Source organism: Terrapene carolina, unplaced genomic scaffold (genome assembly GCF_002925995.2).
Source record: "Terrapene carolina triunguis isolate 2854851 unplaced genomic scaffold, T_m_triunguis-2.0 Scaffold88, whole genome shotgun sequence".
NCBI classification, from domain to species: Eukaryota; Metazoa; Chordata; order Testudines; family Emydidae; genus Terrapene; species Terrapene triunguis.
The window spans coordinates 42,732,006-42,753,303 of record NW_020664439.1 but is presented as its reverse complement, the minus strand read 5'-3'; the positions used below and the strand labels follow the sequence as shown (position 1 = coordinate 42,753,303).

Sequence of the window (21,298 nt, the reverse complement as noted above, 5' to 3'; positions counted from 1 at the left end):
TGTTCCCCTGCGGGACCCGAGCGGGACGGGGGGGCTGGGGCCTGCTGCCCCCACTCCGGGGCCGCCCGCAGGATTGCACCAGCTGGGTCCCCGCAGCAGGCCCGGGCTCGGGGTTCACGCCCCGGGGCACTTCAGCGGCGGGTCCCGGAGTGAGTGAAGGACCCGCCGCCGAATTGCCGCCGGAGCACGAAAGGACCCCCCGCCACCGAATTGCCGCCAAGGGCGGCAAAATGCCGCCCCCCCCCCAAATCCTGGCGCCCTAGGCAACTGCCTAGGTCGTCTAAATGGAAGCGCTGCCCAGGTGGGGAGAACGAACAGCCGCCACCTGGCCCCGGAAAGTTGGAGCCCGGGGAGGAGGCGGTCCCCTTACCATGCCTCCCTATTTTCCCGGACATGTCCTGCTTTTTGTAAATTCCTCCTGGACGGGGATTTCAGGACCAAAAAGCCGGACATGTCCGGGAAAAAACGGACGTATGGTAACCCTAATCCATACAGAAGCCCCTGGAACCCCATAAAATTGGGCCCCTAATCCATGAACAACTGGAACTCATTTGCAAAAATTTTCTTAAACATTACATGAATATATTGTCTCATACTATAGAATTAGAATTTATAATCCCTATTCCATGATGAGATATCTTGAGCTGTATCTTAATTAAAACTATCTTTAGATAGGTTTTTTCCTCAAAAAGCATTTTATCAAAAAAACCTGATTTAAATTAAAAAAATCCGATTTTTTTTTATTAAAAAAAAAAACCATTGATTTTTATCCACCCTGGCGGTGCTATTATCCCCATTGTACAGATAGGGAACGGAGGCACAGAGACACCGTGACTTGCCCAGGGTCACACAGGAAGTCTGTAGTGAAGCAGGGAATCGAACGTTGGTCTCTAAGTCCCAGGCTACCCCAGGGTGTGCAGTGATCACTCAGTGCTTAAGGTACTTGCAAGAGATCTGCTTTATTCTGGGTCCGATTCCAACTGGCTGTGCATACCAATACTCTGTCCGGGAAACTCAGCCCGAAAGATAGTCCCCAATACCCTGCTCCCTAATCCTTGCACCATCCTTCCTCTCTTTCCTGCCCTTACCCCAGGCTGGGGATTGAGACCCTGGCATTTGTTGAACTTCTTCTGTGGATGGCATTGTAAGCCATCTGCGGTGGCTTAGCGAACAGGGTTCAGCCGAGTTCCATTGTGTGCTAGGACATCTCAGTGGTGACATTTTCCGGCCTTGTAAACTGTCTACACTACAAATCCGAAAGGGGTCGTTTTCAGTTGGATGCCAAGAAATTATATTTTCAAAATTACTAAAAATATTTAGTTTCGAAATGGAAGGACGGCTCTTACTGATTGTTTCCTTTTTTACAGCCAACTTAGGGGTGTGACTCTTACCATTTGAGTGGTAGGGTTTTTTCATATACCTTGGGGGACACCATGATCAAAGCCAAGCATAATAACTGTAGTGATTAACCATACCTATTTATTATTGAAGAAAGGAAGAGAAAATGTTAAACAAAACTACAGAAATGACTGCACCCAAATGATAAACTGGTTTACCTCTGTTATTTTGTTATGCCTTTTTGTGGAGAATTTTTAACAGAGCTTACAGTTTTGTGAGTGGGCCCACTTGTGGTAGGGCCCTTTTTTTGGTAAATTGAGCCCAAGGTTTGATTTCCCAAATTATTGAGAGTCCTTTCTTGGTATTTTGTAGCTGCTTAACTGTTTATAAATGGGCAAAATAATTTGTGTAAAGGAAGGTGACACCTGTTGATTACTGGGGATAACAACAGAGTATAGATGGGCAAGGTTAGCAATCGTAACTAATCGGATGGTTGCCATATGTGAGGTTAGGAAGGAATTTTCCCCCAGGACAGATTGACAAGTGATCTTGGGGGGTTGCACCTGTCTCTGCAGCATGGGTCACTTGCCAGGATTATCCGGGTATAGCTCATTTAATCATTTTCCTGACAGTGTGGGGGTCTTGAGCACTGGTGCACCTCAGTCCCACCTATTCTTTGCCTATGGCACAGAATAATCTAGTCTCCCGTGATCTGCAATACTTCGGTCTAATTCTGATGGTTGGGATTAGCGAGTGGGTGCTGGGGGGTGTTAGTGCCCCGTGATATATAGGAGGGCAGACGAGATGAGGTAGTGATCCCTTCTGGCCTTAAACTCTATGACAGAAGGAGCATTTTGGCCAGTCACAAACCCAGAAAACTCCAGAATTATTCTGTCCCTCAAGAGACACCAAAATCATTATTGTCACTGATCACGTCAGGTTGCATCTCTTCGTTTGCAGGCAGGTCACTAAATGCAGCTTCCTCGTCAAGCACCCCTGCTTTGTTCCAATGTTCAATCCCTACAAAAATACCCTCCATTGGCAATGGCAGTGCTTCTCCTTTGAGAGAGAAAAATAATGACTTAACCTGGGATTTGGTAAAACCTTATTTGAACTGGTGCATTTGTTTGTTTGCTTGTCTCTCTCCAGGATGAGCTGAAACTAGCTGTGAAGCAGGGCGCCACACTACTGACGTGTATTAGAGAGCCAGTCACGCGGAGCTCTGCTAGCAAACTCAGTCCAGACGAACTAGAAAATGTAGCGACGGTGGAAAGGTTGGTGAATTGGGATTACATCCTCCAGGTTGCTAACTGACCCCCTGAAACGTGCAAATGTGATTTGAATCCTAATTTGAATAATTCTTTATAGGTAGTTGTTTTTTTAATCATTAATTCACAGTGAGTTTTTAGGAATATGCTACTGCATGTTCGGTGTGAGGAAGGTCTAGGTTGGAGCCATTAACTGGTGAAACTAACAGGGCCAGTTCAAAGAAACCTTGAGCCTCCTCGGTCTTGTTTGGTGAGGTTATTGACTACAAAGCCCAAGACTTAATGTGCAATCTTACTCTCCCCCTCCCGCCCACACATACACTCTCCTAATCCAGGTGGGAGTGGGGCGTTCCTGCATGCATGTTAAAACAGAATGTGTATGTGTGTGTCAGTGGGAGCGTTCAGTGGATGGAGGAGCTCCCCTTGAACAGGGATGTCACCGGTGTCTGGAATGGGTCCCGGCTGAGAAAGCCATCTCAGGTCAGACTGCCCAAATTGGACAGACACTCCCAAACTGGTGGTATATTCTATACTTAGATTTACCCAAGCCAGCAACAAACATGTGTTTCTGGACTACTATACTAGTTCACCAGGAAGCCACCGGCAGTCCCCTTAGGCCCTCCAGCCTATATTATCACCCAGATAAACTGGACTTCTGTGGTGAAAAATTATTAAAACCCAAAATCACCACACATTAGGTTCTTCCAATCCCAAAGGATCGGTCACTCACCCCAGGTCATCAGATGCTCAGGATCTCACCAAAGACAACGCTGCCAGCCAATTACTTCAGTAACTAACTCAAGTTTATTAGCTAAGAAAAGAAATGAGAGTTATGCAGAGGTTTAAAGCTGGTAAGTTACATTACAGGTGAATTAAAGCTTCTAAATCCAAAATGCTAACAGGGATGTTATATCTGGTAGATTTTTATATCTCTGGATTTGCCAAAATAGTATTGGGGACCTCAATCCTTTGTTCAAAATTTTGTCAAAGTTCATCAGTCCAGAGATGTGGGGGGAAAGATGTAGGGGGGCAACTTTTGTTCTTGTCTTTTATATCTTGACCCCTCTCCTGGAAAAATACTGGCTGCGTTATGGAGTTAAGCAACTTCATGATGTACATGCTGGGCCACCAGTTCTTCATATGAATTGCAAATTTTGTTTGCACCTTTTGCGTGCTATGTACTGCTTATGCTGTCTCTGAAATGACATGCAGAGGCTCCCGTTCACAGCTCCTTTTGTTATTCCTGAAGGGCTAACCTGGGGGTGTTTCCCAGTCTCACCACAAGTTTGAGTTACAAACACACAGCAAAGTTTCATAACGTCACGTACAATGATGATACACACATCTAAACAGGATGATAATACTTAGCAGATTACAACTTTTCCAATGATACATGACAAGGCATACTTTGTCTAAGATTTACCACAATTTTGCAACAGCGGTGACCATATTAGTATAGATGGTCACCTTCCCTTCTATACAGCATCACAAGGGGTATGGAAGAATCTGCAATGTGCCTCATCCACAGCTTCAGTCAAGATGGATATGTCCTCCCTGATCCCCCCAAAGGGCTCTGTTTAGTGTCATGGAGCTGACAGTCACTGTGCAGCAGCTTGTAATGCACATCGTGCTGCAGTGGAAGTGAAGCACTAAACATCATGCAGACACTTCAGCTTGTCCCAATTGGGGTGAAGCAGCGTTGTCTGGGATGGCCCTGGAAACTAGCAAGTGCTGTGAAATGCCAGTTATGCCTAGGTTTTTCTGCAGTTGAGGGATTGTGTTCTGAGAGAGCGAGCCATAACATAGAGTCAAACTGTGCCTATGGGAAATATATCCAGCATTCCTTCTGAGAGTGGGTAGAACAGTGCATAGAACGTGTTTCCTTGCATTTCAGTTTATCCTTCAGGTTACATTAAATACATAGGGACAAATCTTGGTTCCCACTGAAGAGTCTGGCAAAACTCCTGCTGGCTGGCTTGCTGACTTGCCAATGGCTCTGTATAAGCTCTCTGTACCTTGGTTTGTAGCTGTTCTGCCTCAGTGTCAGGGATTATTGTTTGAAGTCTCCTTTAATGTGACCTTTAAACAACTGGCTTATGCTGGGCTGTGGGCAAAAGATGGTTGGGGAATTTTCAGTTGACTTCTGCTCACCTCTCAAGTTAGTGTGGTCAACAACCAACCTTTGAAAATTACAGGCATTTGCTGCAAAAGCCAAAAGAACAACAATATATAAGCAGAGCACATTACTACTAGTCAATGTTTCATGCTAAAATAGGGGGCAAATTGCATGTTTAGAGAATCAGTTGATTGCATCAGGGGAAGGACGTTTTTCACACCATGCCCCTGCTACAGCATTGCACAGCTGACCAGCTATGTTAACCGACAGTACTTGCCCTAGGAATAGTTCACTGCCACAGGTAAGATACTGGGCTTGATGGAGCAGTCTGGAATGACAAGCTAGAGGCGCCTACTTTAAACATTTTTGAAGTGAATGAGTGAAATTTACACACTTTGCACAAAGGTGGAATAAATTAACTTTGTTGAAGAACTAAGTGGAAACCGGGAGGGAGAGAGAATTCACCCCCACGCCCACACGCTGTGCATGGAACAGTTCTGCAGCTGCTACTCTAGCCCAGCAAGAGGGACTGCAGCTGCATCCCCTACGTGAGGGTTTGTGGCCACTGGATCCAGGTAGTCACAGACTCATTGGTCCCCTCCTCCTCCTTTAGCCCATTGCAAAACTCCATTCCACATTGCTTCTCCAGAATCAGCGTGAATCCCAGCTCTGCCTCATATGTGTGGTTAAGAGTCTGTCTGCTCTGCTTTGGAGACACCTTCTGTAATCCCTAAACACCTGGCTCAATTTCACCTTCTCTGCATAACTAGCTAACTAAACAACAACGCACTCATAAATATCAAGTGATTTTCACTCTCCAATTCATTTCTTAACAGGCTATTGGCTCAGTTGGATGAAACAGAAAAGGCTTTTGATCAATTTTGGTCCAAACATCACCTAAAACTGGAACAGTGCCTGCAGCTCCGACACTTTGAACATGATTTCAGAGAGGTATTTTTGCTTATTTCTTAAATATAGACTTTCTTTTCTGGTAAATCGTCTCAAACGTTTCCAGATAGCTAGTCTAATCAATGTATATTGTTCGTCAAAAAAAGACGTCTTTATAATGAAATAGGAACCATATATTCTAAAATGAAACTCCAACCAGATATCAGATATCACATGGTATCTCAATAAGCCACAGTAAGAAAGGAAGAATTAGAATGATACACTACTTAGTAGAATTATTGGGTAGCCTCATGCAAAGTATTAGCATCTTGATGTTTGATAAGGAGCTGATCCAAAGCCCGTTGAAATCCATAGAATTCTTTCTATGGACTTCAACAGGCTTTGAGTAAGGCCTTAATTGCCAAACTAGAGATGGATTAATGCAGAATGCTTAGGTTCCATGCCCTTAAATTTGAGTGGCCCCAACTCAGTAATGCATCAAGAACAGAATGGCAAGTGGACAGTGTTGTGCATAGCTGGTTGCAGTCCTCTGCCGTGGCGTAGAGCGGCTTTTACATTTAGAAAGTAGCTCAAAGGCTTAGTATTAGGTGGAGGACCAGAACCTAGACAAGGAAGCAAAATGAATACCTTGGCAGATGGAATAGATGTATGGGAGGAAGACTGTCTGAGAAACAGGTGCTAGTCTGGGAGGAAGAGTCAGTCCAGGGAAGGATCTCTAGCAGGTACAGATGGGAGTAGACTATGTTTGCCTGTTCATCGTATGTGACTTTTACCATCGAATACAAGCCTCTCATTAATCTGGTGCACTGAAACAGGGGCTTCAGATCCCAGTTCAGCAAAAGCCTGCCAAGCTCCCCTGCTACGTAAGCACTCTGAAAGTTATAGGAGTAGGTTTATTAAAGACCCCAATAATCCTTTGAAACACCCGATCGATTTTAGGCTAGATCGATCTCTTCCAAATGTTGGCCATAGTCCCGGGTGGAAGTTGTCAGTTACCAGAGTCCTTCAGCCATAGATTGGACTGAGTGTGCGTCCCAGTAGAGCGGGCAAGAAAACTTCTGTCAAAATTATATTTTGATAAAAAATGGCAGGGGGAAGGAATGAGCCAGAAGCTACGGCAGGTGATCCAAAAGAGCATTTCTATGTGGCTAAGCCAGTAGAAGCCATGTACTAAGCAAGTCTCAAGTGGAAGCTGCTCCATCCTTATAGGGTCCTTGCACGGATTCACTAAATGATTGAGTAACACGGTAATGCTGCACAACCAACTGGCTAGTGTGTCTACCACCATCCTCCACTGGATGGACTAAGAATTGCTTAGTTTCTTTTTATCATAGGCCCTGTACTGCTAATAACCAGGGACATCCTTAAGTATAGGCGGCTGCATAGGGCACCTGAAAATTTGGGGCACCCCTGGGTCTTGGTGTCCACTGTCCTGCCTTTTCCTATCCCTGTTCTAATCTGACGCTTCCTGCAGGCTCCCACCACAGCTGGCTGCTGCAGCCTGGTGAGTCTTCCTCTGGAGGGAATCTAGTACTAAAGGGCTGGTCTACACTGGGGGGAGGGGGGGGAAATCGATCTAAAATACGCAACTTCAGCTACAAGAATAGTGTAGCTGAAGTCGACGTATCTGAGATCGATTTACCTCCCGTCCTCACAGCGCGGGATCAACGACTGCGGCTCCCCTGTCGACTCCGCTTCTGCCGCTCGCTGTGGTGGAGTTCCGGAGTCGACGGGGAGCACATTCGGGGATCGATTTATTGCGTCTAGACAAGACGCGATAAATCGATCCCCGATAGATCGATTGCTACCCGCCAATCCGGTGGGTAGTGAAGACATACCCTAAGAGTGAAAAGGCATTCAAGCCTGCTAGACCTATTAGCACAACATTTAAACTGTTAAAGAACCATTAAAGGGATAATGAAGCCATTTAAACAGGCATTTGCCAATCCCCAGGTATATACTGTCGGCTTGGCTACACCACGGAGCTTTTAGCGACAAGGCTGTGTCGACACAGCTTGTTGCTAAAAGTCAGCATGTGTAAACGCTCTTTTTCGGTACTTTGTCGGCACTTTTGCCAACAAAATACTTCCAGCCCCATGAGTGGCGTTAGCTTTGTCGGCACGAGAGCGCGCCTGCCAACAGAGCCGCGTTCCCGCGGCGGTGGGTGGGGAAATTTTGGGGTGGGGGGGGGGGGGGGGGGGGGGGCTTTTTTAAGTACTCGGGAAAGACAAAAGTTTTGTCGACAACTTGGCAGTGTAGACAAGCCCTCAGTTTCTGAATTTACTGACAAAAACAGTTGGGCATTACTATAATATTTACTCAGAACATGTTAGTCTACAGGACCTTAGTTTAAAATTTGCTTTAAAAATATTTCATTAGTGTGTTGCTGAAGATTATAAAATCACCTCTCTAAAAAATCCTTGCCTAGATTTTTAGATTTGAGTATTCATCTTTAGCCTTAAATGCTTGGATTTTCAGACATACAGTTTTTTTAAATAAATTCTTCAAAAGACCACCCTTATCTAAAATACATACGCGAGCCCGGGCTGCTGTCGGGCATAGGGGCACTAGTTTAATAATACTGCATAGGGCCCCCTAAATCCTAAGGATGGCCCTGCTAACAACTCATGAATTTTCTCCCTTACAGGGGCTGGTGCTTGTGGAGCAGGAGGATTGAGTTCTATCACTGCTGTTACCATGACGTTCTGCGTGCCCATGGTGTACAGCACAGTGATAGCCATAAAGTCTTAGGGGGCTGTGGATTTCTTATAAAATGAGGCTATTTGTGTTTCTTGTAGGTAAAACTGGAACTGGATAATCTGATGGACGCGCAAGCTGGTTTCACAGATATTGGAGACAGCGTGACTCGAGTGGAGCACCTCCTAAAGGAACGGAAACAACTGGAAGAGAAAGGACAGGTTTGCACTTTACTGGACTTTATATTTCAGTTATTGTAGATTGCTACTATTAATCACTTGTAGGACTTTGTCCACACACCACACTTACTGTTCTGTGCGACACCACCAGAAAATGCAGTTACATACTACTGAGTAGGCATGTTTACAAAGGGACATGTCAGGAGCTCAGCCTTTTAAAGTTTGGATCCAGATGTCAACTAGTCCAGCCTCCTAGGGTGTTACGATCTGGCAGTTTGATTTGGTCCATGATAAATATAGGGGCCACTTGCAAAATCCGCTTTTGGAATTCAAACACTGATAAAGCTCAGGAGGGTTTGGAGCTGAGGTTTTGGTTTGGGTTCATCTCTTGGAACTTGAAAGCATAGAGTGAGGAAAGTTTGAAAGATTCTCCGGTTAGACATCTTTAAATGTTGTTTTATTAGAAGTCAGTATTGTCTGAGCAGCTATGTCCAGCAAGGGATTCAGCATGCATTAAACAACCTTTCTTTTCCAGATCTTTTGGCTTATAACTCCATCAGTCAGCTGTGATGATCAGTAGGTTTGCCGTCATTAGGAAACATCAAAGAAATGAATCAGTTAAATAACATCAAATTCACATGAACAGCAGCAAAAGCACAAGATGATCTTGTGTCTAAAGTATACAGCTGAGATCCAATAGACTTAGATTTTCTTCCTGGTTCTGCCATGGAAGTCTAAATGAGTCCAAACTGGCATAGCTTGCACCTTCTTCCTGCTCTCCTCGGTGTGTAATTTATTACACCAACTTAGACACCACACATACTTACTGATGTATAACTTGCACCTCTTAAACATCACCTCTGAGCGTAGCCCACTGAGTCTAAATTGGTGTAATGTACACAGTGAGGAGGGAGAAGTAGACATAAATCATAGGTGCCGACTCTATGAGTGCTCCAGGGCTGGAGCTCCCACGGAAAAAAATGGTGGGTGTTTAGCACCCACCGACAGCCCCCCTATTAGCACCTCCCCCTCCCCCCAGCACCTCCCGCCCGCTGGCAGCCCCACCGATCAGGAGTGGAGGTGTGGCGGGGTGGAGTGGTGGTGGGAAGAGGCAGGGTGGGGCCGGGCCTTGGGGGAAGGGGTAGAGGGGGCGGGGCCTTGGGCGGAGCACCTCCTGGCACATTAGAAAGTCGGTGCCTATGGCATAAACTACACCAACTGAGAGTCCCTTAGACTGACTTCTGGATTTAGCCTAGAGAGTCAGCTACACATCTGTAAGGCAACTAAAATAAGCCAACCTCACACATTATGAAGTCAAGTCTTCAAGGCAGGTGTGAAACAATACAAGGTGTCATCCCAAAGAATGATCCAACCTGCAGCTCTAGGCTTCAGCAGAAATTCTAGAGGAGCCATCTAGGCTCATCCTTTAGGGTGTGATGGTTTTTCATTTCTTCTGGTTGTTTGCACAGGAACCTTTGGAAAAGGCCCAGTCACTAGCTCTGCATGGAGACCAGCTCATCCAAAACAACCATTACGCAGTCGACTCCATTAGGCCAAAGTGTGTTGAACTCAGGCGTATCTGCGACGACTTTACCAATGAGACCAAGAAGAAATATGATATTTTGGGAAAGTCCCTTGAGCTGCATAAGCAGTTAGACAAGGTAAGCAAGTCTTCATGTAGGAAAGCACTAGTAATGCTAAATGAAAAAATAATGGGTTAAAGGATCACATATTTGGGGTTAGGGAAAAGCATGTTCACTATTTCCCCCAATCAGCTACTATGCACAGCTGGGGGGAAATAGTTGTGGTATCAGCCTCAGAAAGGGGAAGAGAGAATGGGTAGCATAAAAGAGAACAGTGGTTTCCCTGAATTATACAGTTAGGAGGATTAGAACTAGGGTTTGAGGTAAAATAAGAAGTCATCTAAACCTAAAACATGGACCAAGCCTCTCATAGACTCATAGACTTTAAGGTCAGAAGGGACCATTATGGTCATCTAGTCTGACCTCCCGCATGATGCAGGCCACATAAGCTGACCCACCCACTTTTCCTTAACTCAGCTGTTGAAGTCTTGCCAATGATCAGTTCACTGCTTGTTACATTTTCAAGCTCCTCTACGCTTCCATGATCTGGCTGGAATGGGAAGCAGAAATGCTCAAATGCCATGAGAAAGTGACTGGTCTTGTGGTATTTTCAGCCGGATTTGAGGCAGGAATGACCAGAAAACCTATTTGTGAGATTCCTAGCCCAGTTTTATAGACCAAAGAAGTTTGGGGAGTTCAGATAAGGTTCAGTTATCTATCTGGACTCATAGGTACTTATCTGAACTGAATGTTAAACAAAGTGAGACGGCACTAATGAAACCCTCTGGCCTCCCTTATGAATCATCTTGTGCTAGTGCCAAGGGAGATTTGAAGCAAATACTGTAACCACCTTTGCTATCTGGGCAGATTCTTCTTAGTTCCTGTGTTGGGCCAACAACCTCATTGAAGTCAGTGGGTGTGACAGTGAATTCTGGCCTGTTGCTCTTTACATCTATAACATGATGGGAGTTGAGGGTGCTCAGCATGTCACAGGACATGATCAGCGCCTCACAGGATGGATCTGTAAATTTAGAGATTGTTTGCAAATCTGGGCTCAGGTACAGGGCACTGTTAGTATACGTAAGGATATTCCTGTTTCCTGTTTCCATTTGATGAGGACAGCTGTGGTCAGATGGACTGACCACAATGCTGGGTGACAGGACACTGGGCTTCTATGTCCAGATCTGCCCCTGTGTGACTTTGGGGTCCTGTACTTATCTGCCTTTGTAAAGGGCTTTGAGGCCTGCAGGTGAAAGGTATATGTGCAAATTATTTCCTGATTATTAATGGGACAAATTGCTATTGGTGATTGGGCATGCAGAAAAAGAGGTTGCTACAAGAAGATCTAGGCTTCATCTGGAAAGAGATTCCTGAGGAAAAGCTACAGACGTCTGTGCTGGGAACTTGTCCTAGTCGCTGCCTCCTGCTCAGTGCACTTAGCTTCTACCATCCCTTAGCCAATTCCACATGGGGTGGCAAGCCAAGATGCACCCTGGAGAAGTGCCAGGCACAAGAAGGCGCTGAGGCGTCACTGCGTGTGCGGCCATAGGCATGAGAGTGGGAGTATCCCTTGGAACTGAAGTGCGCCGGGCGATTAAACTCTGTGCGTGTCAAATCCAATCTGTTGTTTCATGGATGACTTGGTCTAAGTGAATGGAAACCCCTCAGCCAGCAGAGTCTATCTACTGTATCAGCTATTTACTCTATTAGCATAAATCACTGCTATCAAGAAAAAATAGCTATTCTCTCTACTACTTTACACACAAGCTGTGGGCTGGAGCTTACCAGGTGCCCAGCTTTCTCAGCTCCGAATAGCAGGAGGTAGCCGGGTTAATCTGTATCCACAAAAACAACAAGGAGTCCGGTGGCACCCTAACATCTGTTAGTCTTTAAGGTGCCACCGGACTCCTTGTTGTTTCAGCTCCCAGTGACTCATCGTACAGAAGAAGTGGGGTTTTTTACCCATGAAAGCTTATGCCCAAATAAATCTGTTAGTCTTTAAGGCGCCACTGGACTCCTAGTTGTTTTTATCATACAGAAGAGTATGTCTGGTTGCTTCAAGGTATTTTTCAAGTAACACAGTGTACAGTATAGCTACTCAGACAGAGTTACAGTACACAATCTGATGTCTCAAGGAACCGTACAGTTTAACAGCCTATGAAGGTTTAACTGTTGTCTTGACACAGCGAGTTTATAATGCAAACATTTGACTCCCTCGCTTTAAAATCAATTTGGCTTGAAACTTGGTGCACAACTTAAGCCTCAGCGCAGTTTCTTTTCTTTTGCACAGTAACTTAGTGTTTTGGCAGCAGTAAAGATAGGAAGTGGTTTTGTGACCGGAGACACCTGGCTATGTTAACAGTGTCGCAGACATGTTTTGGGGTAGCTAGCTGCAAAAGGATCTATTTTTTAAGATGGTTCTGCTGTTTCCAAAAATGGAAGGCCATTCAATTATTTTAAATAATGAAGTCATCAGCAATAGTGCAATATTTTAAAACCGGTAAGGAGGGAATCAGAGTTGAGTGTCAATTTATCCTCTGCCTAGCCTGTTGTGAAGGTGGATTGCTGAAGGAACTGTCCTGAGACCTCTCAATGAGGAGGCACAACAAAGTGGATTCATGATAGAATGACAGACACTTGACTTTCTTGCTTTTGTTTAAATTCAATACAGCGAGTCCCATTCTGTGCTGGCATGCAACTCCATTGAAGCACAGTGCTGAGTCAGTGGGGTTACACTGGGTCATATTTGGCCCCATACACTTTATTGTAGTTCCTTGTTTTTAATGCACAGTACATCTTGAGAACTGCTCACAGCCTTGACTCTCTTGTACCAACATGGGCATGTGGGTGGTATTGAAGAGTGTTATTTCTGTTCAAATATGGGCAAGAAGCAGCAGCGTTGAAGCCTCAGACTGTACCATTATTACAAAGTCCTAATGGCTCTGTTTTCGTCTAAAGGCGAGGCAATGGTGTGAAGCTGGAATCTACCTCTTAGCTTCTCAAGCTGTGGACAAGTGCCAATCACAAGAGGGAGCTGAAACTGCGCTGTGTGACATAGAGAAATTCCTGGGAACCGCTAAGGAACACCAGTTGTCTAACCCTAAGGAATTCTACAACCAGTTCGACATGATTCTAACCCCTGAAATAAAGGTAAAGCTTGTTGAATTTTTACACTGCCAAGTTAAACTTCCTACAAACCAGCAGTGAATGTCAAAATACACACTTACTATTCACAAATGTGGGCACTTGGGGCAATGGCCTTTACACATACGAGTAGTCCTTACCATAGGCGCCAACTCTGTGGGTGCTCTGGGGCTGGAGCACCCACAGGGAAAAATTGCTGGGTGCTCTGCACCCACTGGCAGCTCTCCACCCCCCTGCCCCAGCTCACTTCCGCCTCTGCTCTGCCTTCGCCTCCTCCCCTGAATGCCCCAAGGCTCCACTTCTCCCCTCAGCCCCCAGCGCTTCCTGCTGCGAAACAGCTGTTTCACGGCGGCAAGCGCTGGGAGGGAGGGGGGAAGAGGCGGGGTGGGGATTTGGGGAAGGAGTCCAATGGGGCAGGGAGGGGGCAGAATTGGGGGGGGGGTTTGGGGGAGGGGGTGGGAATGGGGGCGGGGCAGGGGTGGGGCAGGGCTGCGGGGTGGGGGGGTTTGAGCACCCACCGGTACCATGAAAAGTTGCCGCCTATGGTCCTTACTTACACAAGGAGTCCCTTTGGGGTAGCACCCCGAAGCCTGGGTCAGGGATTGTGTGGAGGGAGGTACTCAGTGGGATTACAGTGCCTGCAGACAGCAGTTGCTGCACTATTCTAAGACAGACTGCAGGGTGTGCTACTGCCTAATGCTGTTAGTCTGAGGTTTGGGTGCAAGGGTCCCATCCTAGTGTTCTGTCCATTTGTGAATGACATCTGCTCCACATCTGTTCTGCCTACAGGCCAATGCCCAAAAAGTTCTACAAAAACTAGAAGACGTGCAAGAAATGTTTGACAAGAGGCAAGTGAGTTTGAAGAAGCTGGCAGCCAAGCAGACTCGGCCGGTACAACCTGTCGCCCCGCATCCTGAATCCTCCCCCAAGCGAGCATCACCTAAGAGCACCAGACCCGCACCATTAGGTAAGCCTCAGAGAGAAGATTTTCAGACACACACCCATTCTGTTCTCACAGTTCTGTTCAGTCCTATGACCAAAATGAAAGCTTATGCTTGAGATTCAGTGTCAGCACCATGAGCCCAGGCTTCTTAGTCAGCTGTGAAATATTCATGCGCCTGCAGCGATAGGTGAGGGTGAATCGGGTTATGGATCTACCAAGAAAACTTCCAACTCCCTGTCACAGGGCAGGATTCCCTCCCGCTGCACTCCATGTTGTACACAATCCTCACATGCTCCAGTGGCAAGTTCAACACCATGTGCGTTATTTACAACATGCTAAACAAGTGCTTGTTCCCCCACAGCATATGACTTTTACCTTCTCCCAGACCCAGGGGAGAAGGGGGGAGAACTCTCATCTCCCTGAGATTACACAAAGTAAAACTATTTCCCCATGCTTATTTCCTCCCCCCAGTTCCTCATATCTCCTTGTCAATTGCTGGAAACAGGCCATTTTCATTACCACCATAAACAGTTTTTTTTCCTCTCCTGCTGATAAAAGCTCACCTTAACTGATCACTCTCCTTATAGTGTGTATAGTAACACCCATTGTTTCATGTTCTCTGTGTATATATATATCTTCCTACTGTATTTTCCACTACATGCATCTGATGAAGTGGGCTGTAGCCCATGAAAGCTTATGCTCAAATAAATTTGTTAGTCTCTCAGGTGCCACAAGTACTCCTGTTCTTTCTGAGATCCTGAGCTTCTCTGGGCTTCCCTTTCAGCCTACCCCTCTCTTATCTCTTCCTGTCTCCTTTTTAACCCTCCTCAGCTGATGAGCTGAGTCCACTTGTTGATTGGTTAATCAACACCTGGTACTTAAACAATTATCTCATCACTTTGGCTCACATGGAGACACTTACCAAGTGCACAGAGCAATGAGTCAGTCTTAGGCTATTCTCACTCTGCCAGTTTCCGCATTCCTGGAAAGTTTCTTTCTTTTAATTAAGCCCCTGCCAGAGATGGTCTGTCCCTCAGAGAGATTCATCTTCTACTCTTTATTCTTCCTTCCAAGTGACCACAGATGTCTAATTGTTCATTGAGTGTGTGCAAATTATTCACATGCATTTCTGCTGGTAAAATTGCTTGTAAATTCTTAGCTTTAAAATCACACTATCCCACAGTCAGGCAATGCAAACGTTAAGGCTCCAGTAACAACCTTAACTCCTGTGCATCGCTCACATGGAGTATTTTCTACTCCAGTTTCTTCTGTATAATCCTCTCCTCCTCCTCTGGGGTGGACCTTGAATAGTTACATTGAGGTAAAAACTACCTCTGCCTTGTCTCCACTAGGATTTGCAGTGAGGGAGCTGACTCAAGTTAGCTATCTCAATGAAAAAGAGCAAAGGGATGGTTTTTTATTTTTTTCCAGTGAAGACATAGCTTAAGTCGACTCAAAATAACTTAGGCTATGTCTTCACTGGGGGGGATCGATTTAAGATATGCAAATTCAGCTATGCGAATAGCGTAGCTGAATTCGACGTATCCGAGCCTACTTACCCCGCTGTGAGGACAGCAGCAAATCGACCGCCAGGGCTCCCCCATCGACGGCGCTTACTCCTACCTGCGCTGGTGGAGTACAAATGTCGATTCGGGGATCGATTGTCGCGTCCCGATGAGACGCGATAATTCAGTCCCCGAGAGATCGATTTCTACCCGCCGATTCAGGCGGGTAGTGAAGACGTAGCCTCAGTTTGTGTCTCAGGGGCCCCCTTTTTAACAGAGCCACCCTTTGGGCCCTGTAAAGAGGAATCTCACTATATTTTAAAAATGAAATCTAAGGCTCTAGCAAAGAGCCTTAAAAGTGTAAATTGAGGCTTGGTGGACACTACAGAGTTAGGTCGATAAGGCAGCTTACGTCAACCTAATTATGGCAGCGTACACGCTACAGACTGGCTCCCGCCGATGTAAGTGCCCCACTACAGCGACATAAGAACTCCACCTACACGAGAGGCGTAGGGCTTATGTTGGTGGAGTTAGGGCGACGCAGTGTCCATGTAGACACTGCATTACTTACATCGGCTGTTGGCTGTCATTCCTGTCACTCTCACCGCTACGTGCTGGAGCCGTGAAATTGACAAGAAAGCCGGGCTGTAACCAGGGCAGATGGTGAGCTCCAGCTAGAGCCCGGCTGCTCCCGGGTTCCCCGCTCCCAGCTAGGGTGCACGCACCCCACTTGGAGACCAGCTGCCCTCCGGCTCCCAGCCCAGCTGCTGCCCAGGCTCCCCACTCCCGGCTGGCAGCCTGGAGGGTACTGGCTCCCCGCTCCCTGTGGGGAGCCTGGCAGCTGCACTGAGGATCCTGGCTGCCTGCTGGGAGCCGCCTGGACTCCGGGTGCAGATCTCCCCACCGGGAGCCCGGCTACGGCAGACAGTGGGGAGCCAAGAGCCTGGGGGGGAGGGGCAGCCAGGCTTCTGGTAGCGCAGAGCTGAGATCCTGGGGAGGCGGTGAGAGCAGGGAGCCAGGAGCCTCCAGGCAGCACAGGGAACCAGGAACCTCTGGGCATCAGCCCAGATAGCAGCAGGGAGCGGGGCAGGTGCAGCCCAGCTTGGAACGGGGAGCCTGGGTGGGTAGCTGGGCTGGGAGCCGGGAGCTGGAGGGCAGCTGGGCTCCGAGCGGGGTGGGCACAGCCCAGTTGGGAGCCAGGAGCAGCCAGGCTCTAGCTGGAACCCCCCACCCGCCCTGGTGACAGCCCGGCTTTCTTGTCAATTTCACAGCTCCAGGATATAGCTGTGCAATTGACAAGAATGACAGCCAATAGCCGCTGTAAGTAATGCAGTGACTACAACAACACTGCGTCACCCGAACTCCACCAACATAAGCCCTACGCCTCTCGTGGAGGTGCAGTTCTTATGTCGCTGTAGTAGGGCACTTACATCAGCAGGAGCCAGTCTGTAGTGTGTACGCTGACAAAATTAGATTGACGTACGCTGCCTTATCGACCTAACTCTGTAGTGTGGACCAAGACGTAATTTTACTCCCTTCCTATCAGCACCTTATAGTCATTTCCAGTGCGCACACAAACTGTACAATTTTATAATATTCCAAATGTACAGCGAAGCAGAGGGAATTAAATATATATAACAAAGCACATATTTTCTTTGCAGATGGTGTAAATTACAACCCTTTAAATAATCTGGAGCCTTTGTTCATGAGGGCCATCTGATGCCATCAGTTCTTTACACAGAAAGCCAAACTGATTCTAGAATGTGGTTCTGTGGATTTTATGTTAGAGCTCAAAATACAACTGATTAGACAAAAACATACAGATGACTATTGAACCCTGTGCATAGTGTTGCAAATGATCAGCAAGCCCAAGTTATTTACAAATATTTCTGGAACTGTGATATATTGGGGAGATGTACAGTGTTCACTGGTCCTGAAAGTCACACTACCACCTCCCTCATACTGGACCAGGGTAGTGCTACTCAGACGATGATGCTCATATACTACAGTGATCAGAGCTAGTTAAATACCTAGATTGCAATATACAGTGTGTATTAATGATTAGCTTACTAAGGCCTTGTCTACACTACAGGGGGAGATCGATCTTAGTTACGCAACTTCAGCAATGTGAATAACGTAGCTGAAGTCGACGTACTTAGATCTATTTACCGCGGGGTCCAGACTACGTGATGTCGACTGGAGACGCTCTCCCATCGACCCTCCTTGCACTTCTCATTCAGGTGGAGTACAGGAGTCGACAGGAGAGCGATCTGCGGCCGATTTAGCGGGAGACCCACTAAATCCACCGCCGATGCATTGATCGCCGTGCGTCAAACCACCGGTAAGTGTAGACAAAGCCTAAGAATGTTTCTACAGATGAGCTAGACAGGTCAAACCAAAGACTGATATTCACTGATTTATTCGTAAGGCAAATAATTAATACTGATGCTCTGTCTCTAAATAGTACTGACCCAGAGTGGGTGCCATAAAAATAAAACTTGCCCATATAGCAGTATTTGACTTTCTGCAGTATTTCCTGGGCTTGGAACAGGAAATACCACAGTTCAACTACCATGGCCAGAAAGTGACAATTTAGTTTTTAAAATGCCACCATCTTGCTCAATGTATAAAATGCCATTCATTGGATTTCTGAATCGACTTTCATCTCAGAATCCCAACGCACTTCACCAACATTACAACATCCCTGTTAGTTAGGTATCATTGACTCCTTTGAGCACAGAGAAGTTAAATGACTCACTCAAGTTTACACGGTGAGTCTGTGGTAGAACTGAGAATAGAACAGAGATGTTTTGACTCCTGAGCCTTAGTTGTGACCACACTGCCTTGAAGACAAGAACATAAGAATGGCCATACTGAGTCAGACCAATGGTTCATCTGACCCAGTATCCTGTCTTCAACCATGACTGCTGCCAGATGCTTCAGGGGCATTGAACAGGGCAATTATCAAGTTGTCTATCTCCTGTTGTCCACTCCCAGCTTCTGACAGTTGGAGGTTTAGAGACACCCAGAGCATGGGGTTGCATCCCTGACCATTTTGACTAATCGCCATTGATAGACCTATACTCCATGAATTTATCTAATTCTTTTTTGAACCCAGTTATACTTTTGGCCTTCACAACATCCCCTAGCAATGAGTTCCACAGGTTGATTGTGCGTTGTGTGAAGAAGTACTTCCTTATGTTTGTTTTAAGCCTGTTGCCTATTAATTTCATTGGGTGACCCCAGGTTCTTCTGTTATGTGAAGGAGTAAATAACACTTCCTTATTCACTTTCTCCACACCAGTCACAATTTTATAGACCTCTATCATATCCACCCTCAGTTGACTTTTTCTAAGATGAACAGTCCCAGTCTTTTTAATCTCTCCTCATATGGAAGTTGTCTATACCCCTAATCATTTTTGTTGCACTTCTCTGTATTTTTTCCAGTTATAACAACTTTTTTGAGATGGGGCAACTAGAATTGCATGCAGTAGTCAAGGTGTGAGCAGACAATGGATTTATGTAGTGGCATTATGATATTTTCTGTCTTATTATCTATCCCTTTCCTAATGATTTCTAACATTGTTAGCTTTTTGACTGCTACTGCACATTGAGCAGATGTTTTCAGAGAACTATCCATGGTGATTCCAAGATCTCTTTCTTGAGTGGTAATAGCTAATTAGACCTCATCATTTTGGGGATTATGCTTTCCAATGTGTGTTTCTTTGCACTTATCAGCATTGTTTTTTTGTTGGAAGGATTTATTGAGCACCAATTGGGGAAGAAGGAAGAGAGGGTGCCAGTGCTGTTTATGGCAGATATTGTAACTCATCGTTGTTTGAGGCACCTGAGTCTTCCTGGTCACAGGCAAAGCATATTATATCAACAGGAAACTACTGCATTCAGAGATAGAAATTCTATGCAAATAAGGAGGCAGGTGAATAAATAAGATGTGGTTAATAGTTGCTGGAGGCCTGAAAGTAAGGCTCATGTTCTATAGCCTGCTTATCTAGCTAGACCACAGAAGTGCCACATGGTGACTATTATCTGAGTTCCCCTGTGCAGGGCGGGGAAAAAATCCAGAGATGTTTCTCACCTGCCAACTCTCTGGAAAGACAGTCCCTGTTTCCAGAGCAAAATCCTTACCATGTTCCCCACTCGAATCTTCCAAGGGGATAGGGACAAAAGTGAAATTCACCCAATGCAGAATGCTCAAAGAAAGGGCATAAGTGGTGGTGCTGAGGGTCATACATGAAATGTTCCTGTGAATTTTATTGTGACATTCCCCCCCCCACACACACACACCCTGCTAGGTAAAAAGAAATTCTTCTTTGCCATGTGTGAGGGAAGGGGCAGAAACTTGGGCCACCCACTCCTACATGCCAGTGCAGGGGACATGGCCAGGGAAATGGGGTGTGACCTATGCCTAGCTGATCCCCAGGTGTCATAATGGCCTCTGGGGGCTGTTGGCAGGAGGCATAGCTTAGGGCAGCCTTCAGGAGAGGGTAGAGCATGGACAAGTGGCTCAAAACTGTCTTTTCCCCCCACTCTTTCTGGACTTGTGCCAAGTGTACCTCTGCTGGACTGCAGCATCAGGGACAAAATCTTAATATTTCAGTCCATACCCTCTTTCATTCTGAAACATCTCACTTCACAAATTGATCTACCAACTAGACGTGGGCCTCGAGCTGGCCCAAACGCCTGCACCTACGTAATCAAAGAATAAAAAACACGAGTGGAACAGACATGATGCTCCATACAAAAACACATCCGCTCCTCTTGTTCTTGAGGGAGAGGTTTGCCTGTGGAAATTTGCTCATGCTTTACTTATAGACCAATCTCAAGGAGGCAACAGCCCTCTGCTGGCCCTTTGGGTGGTCACTTCAGACAGATTTCCCTGTAAATCTTTTTGAGTTTTATATTTTAATACTACATAAAGATGCACGTTACTCTGAGGTTAGCTCAGTTTATTCCCCGTTGAGGTTAACTTCCATTGAGGGTTTCACGGGAGTTACTGAGGGCAGAATTCATCCCTGCATGTACATTGGGGAAGAAAGAGATGCAACTTGACAAGAAAAGTAATGGGCTCCTTCTGTGCTCCAATTAACTCAATTTATGAGATGCTGATGAGTTGGCTAAATTTTTGCTGGCTGCATTGCAGTGTTTGATGGAATTCCTGTAAATAGAGGGCCAGATCCTCAGCTGATGTAAACTGGCATAGGGCTAGTGTGGTCAATCTGTTGTGGTCAATCTGGCACACCAGTTGTAAAGCACTTTGGGAAGGAACCTACTGAGCTATGAAGTATTATAGGTGGAGCTGTTAGCGCCATCCACAGTTAATGTTGCCTGACCCTTCCCATTGTAAGACCCTGTTTTCAGTTGCTTATAAGGCTGCTAAACTTCAAACATTTGGGCTGAAGTTTTCCCTACAGGGTGTCTGCCTCATGCTGAGTTATTTTGGTAAGTGTCAGCAGCAATGGTTTGGCCATTTCCTGAATGAGATTAGGGGAAGATATATTAGTTTGCTCAGGTTAAAAAAATTCTTACAAGCATTTAGTTGAGAAGCTCAGGCACCTCTGCACTTTGGATCAAGGGCTTGAAATTAGGCAAGAGGCA

The 21,298-nt window shown here is 46.0% G+C and overlaps 1 protein-coding gene across 1 annotated transcript in view; it reads left to right on the top strand.

The window, feature by feature from the left end:
* MCF2L2 (MCF.2 cell line derived transforming sequence-like 2) overlaps positions 1-21,298 on the top strand; it is a 227,558-nt gene that overhangs the window by 65,821 nt on the left and 140,439 nt on the right. The window contains exons 8-13 of the mRNA XM_029911105.1: positions 2,488-2,612; positions 5,559-5,673; positions 8,430-8,549; positions 9,977-10,168; positions 13,049-13,240; positions 14,024-14,201. Of these exons, the coding sequence (XP_029766965.1) occupies positions 2,488-2,612; positions 5,559-5,673; positions 8,430-8,549; positions 9,977-10,168; positions 13,049-13,240; positions 14,024-14,201 (922 nt within the window). The remainder of the gene's footprint in view (positions 1-2,487; positions 2,613-5,558; positions 5,674-8,429; positions 8,550-9,976; positions 10,169-13,048; positions 13,241-14,023; positions 14,202-21,298) is intronic.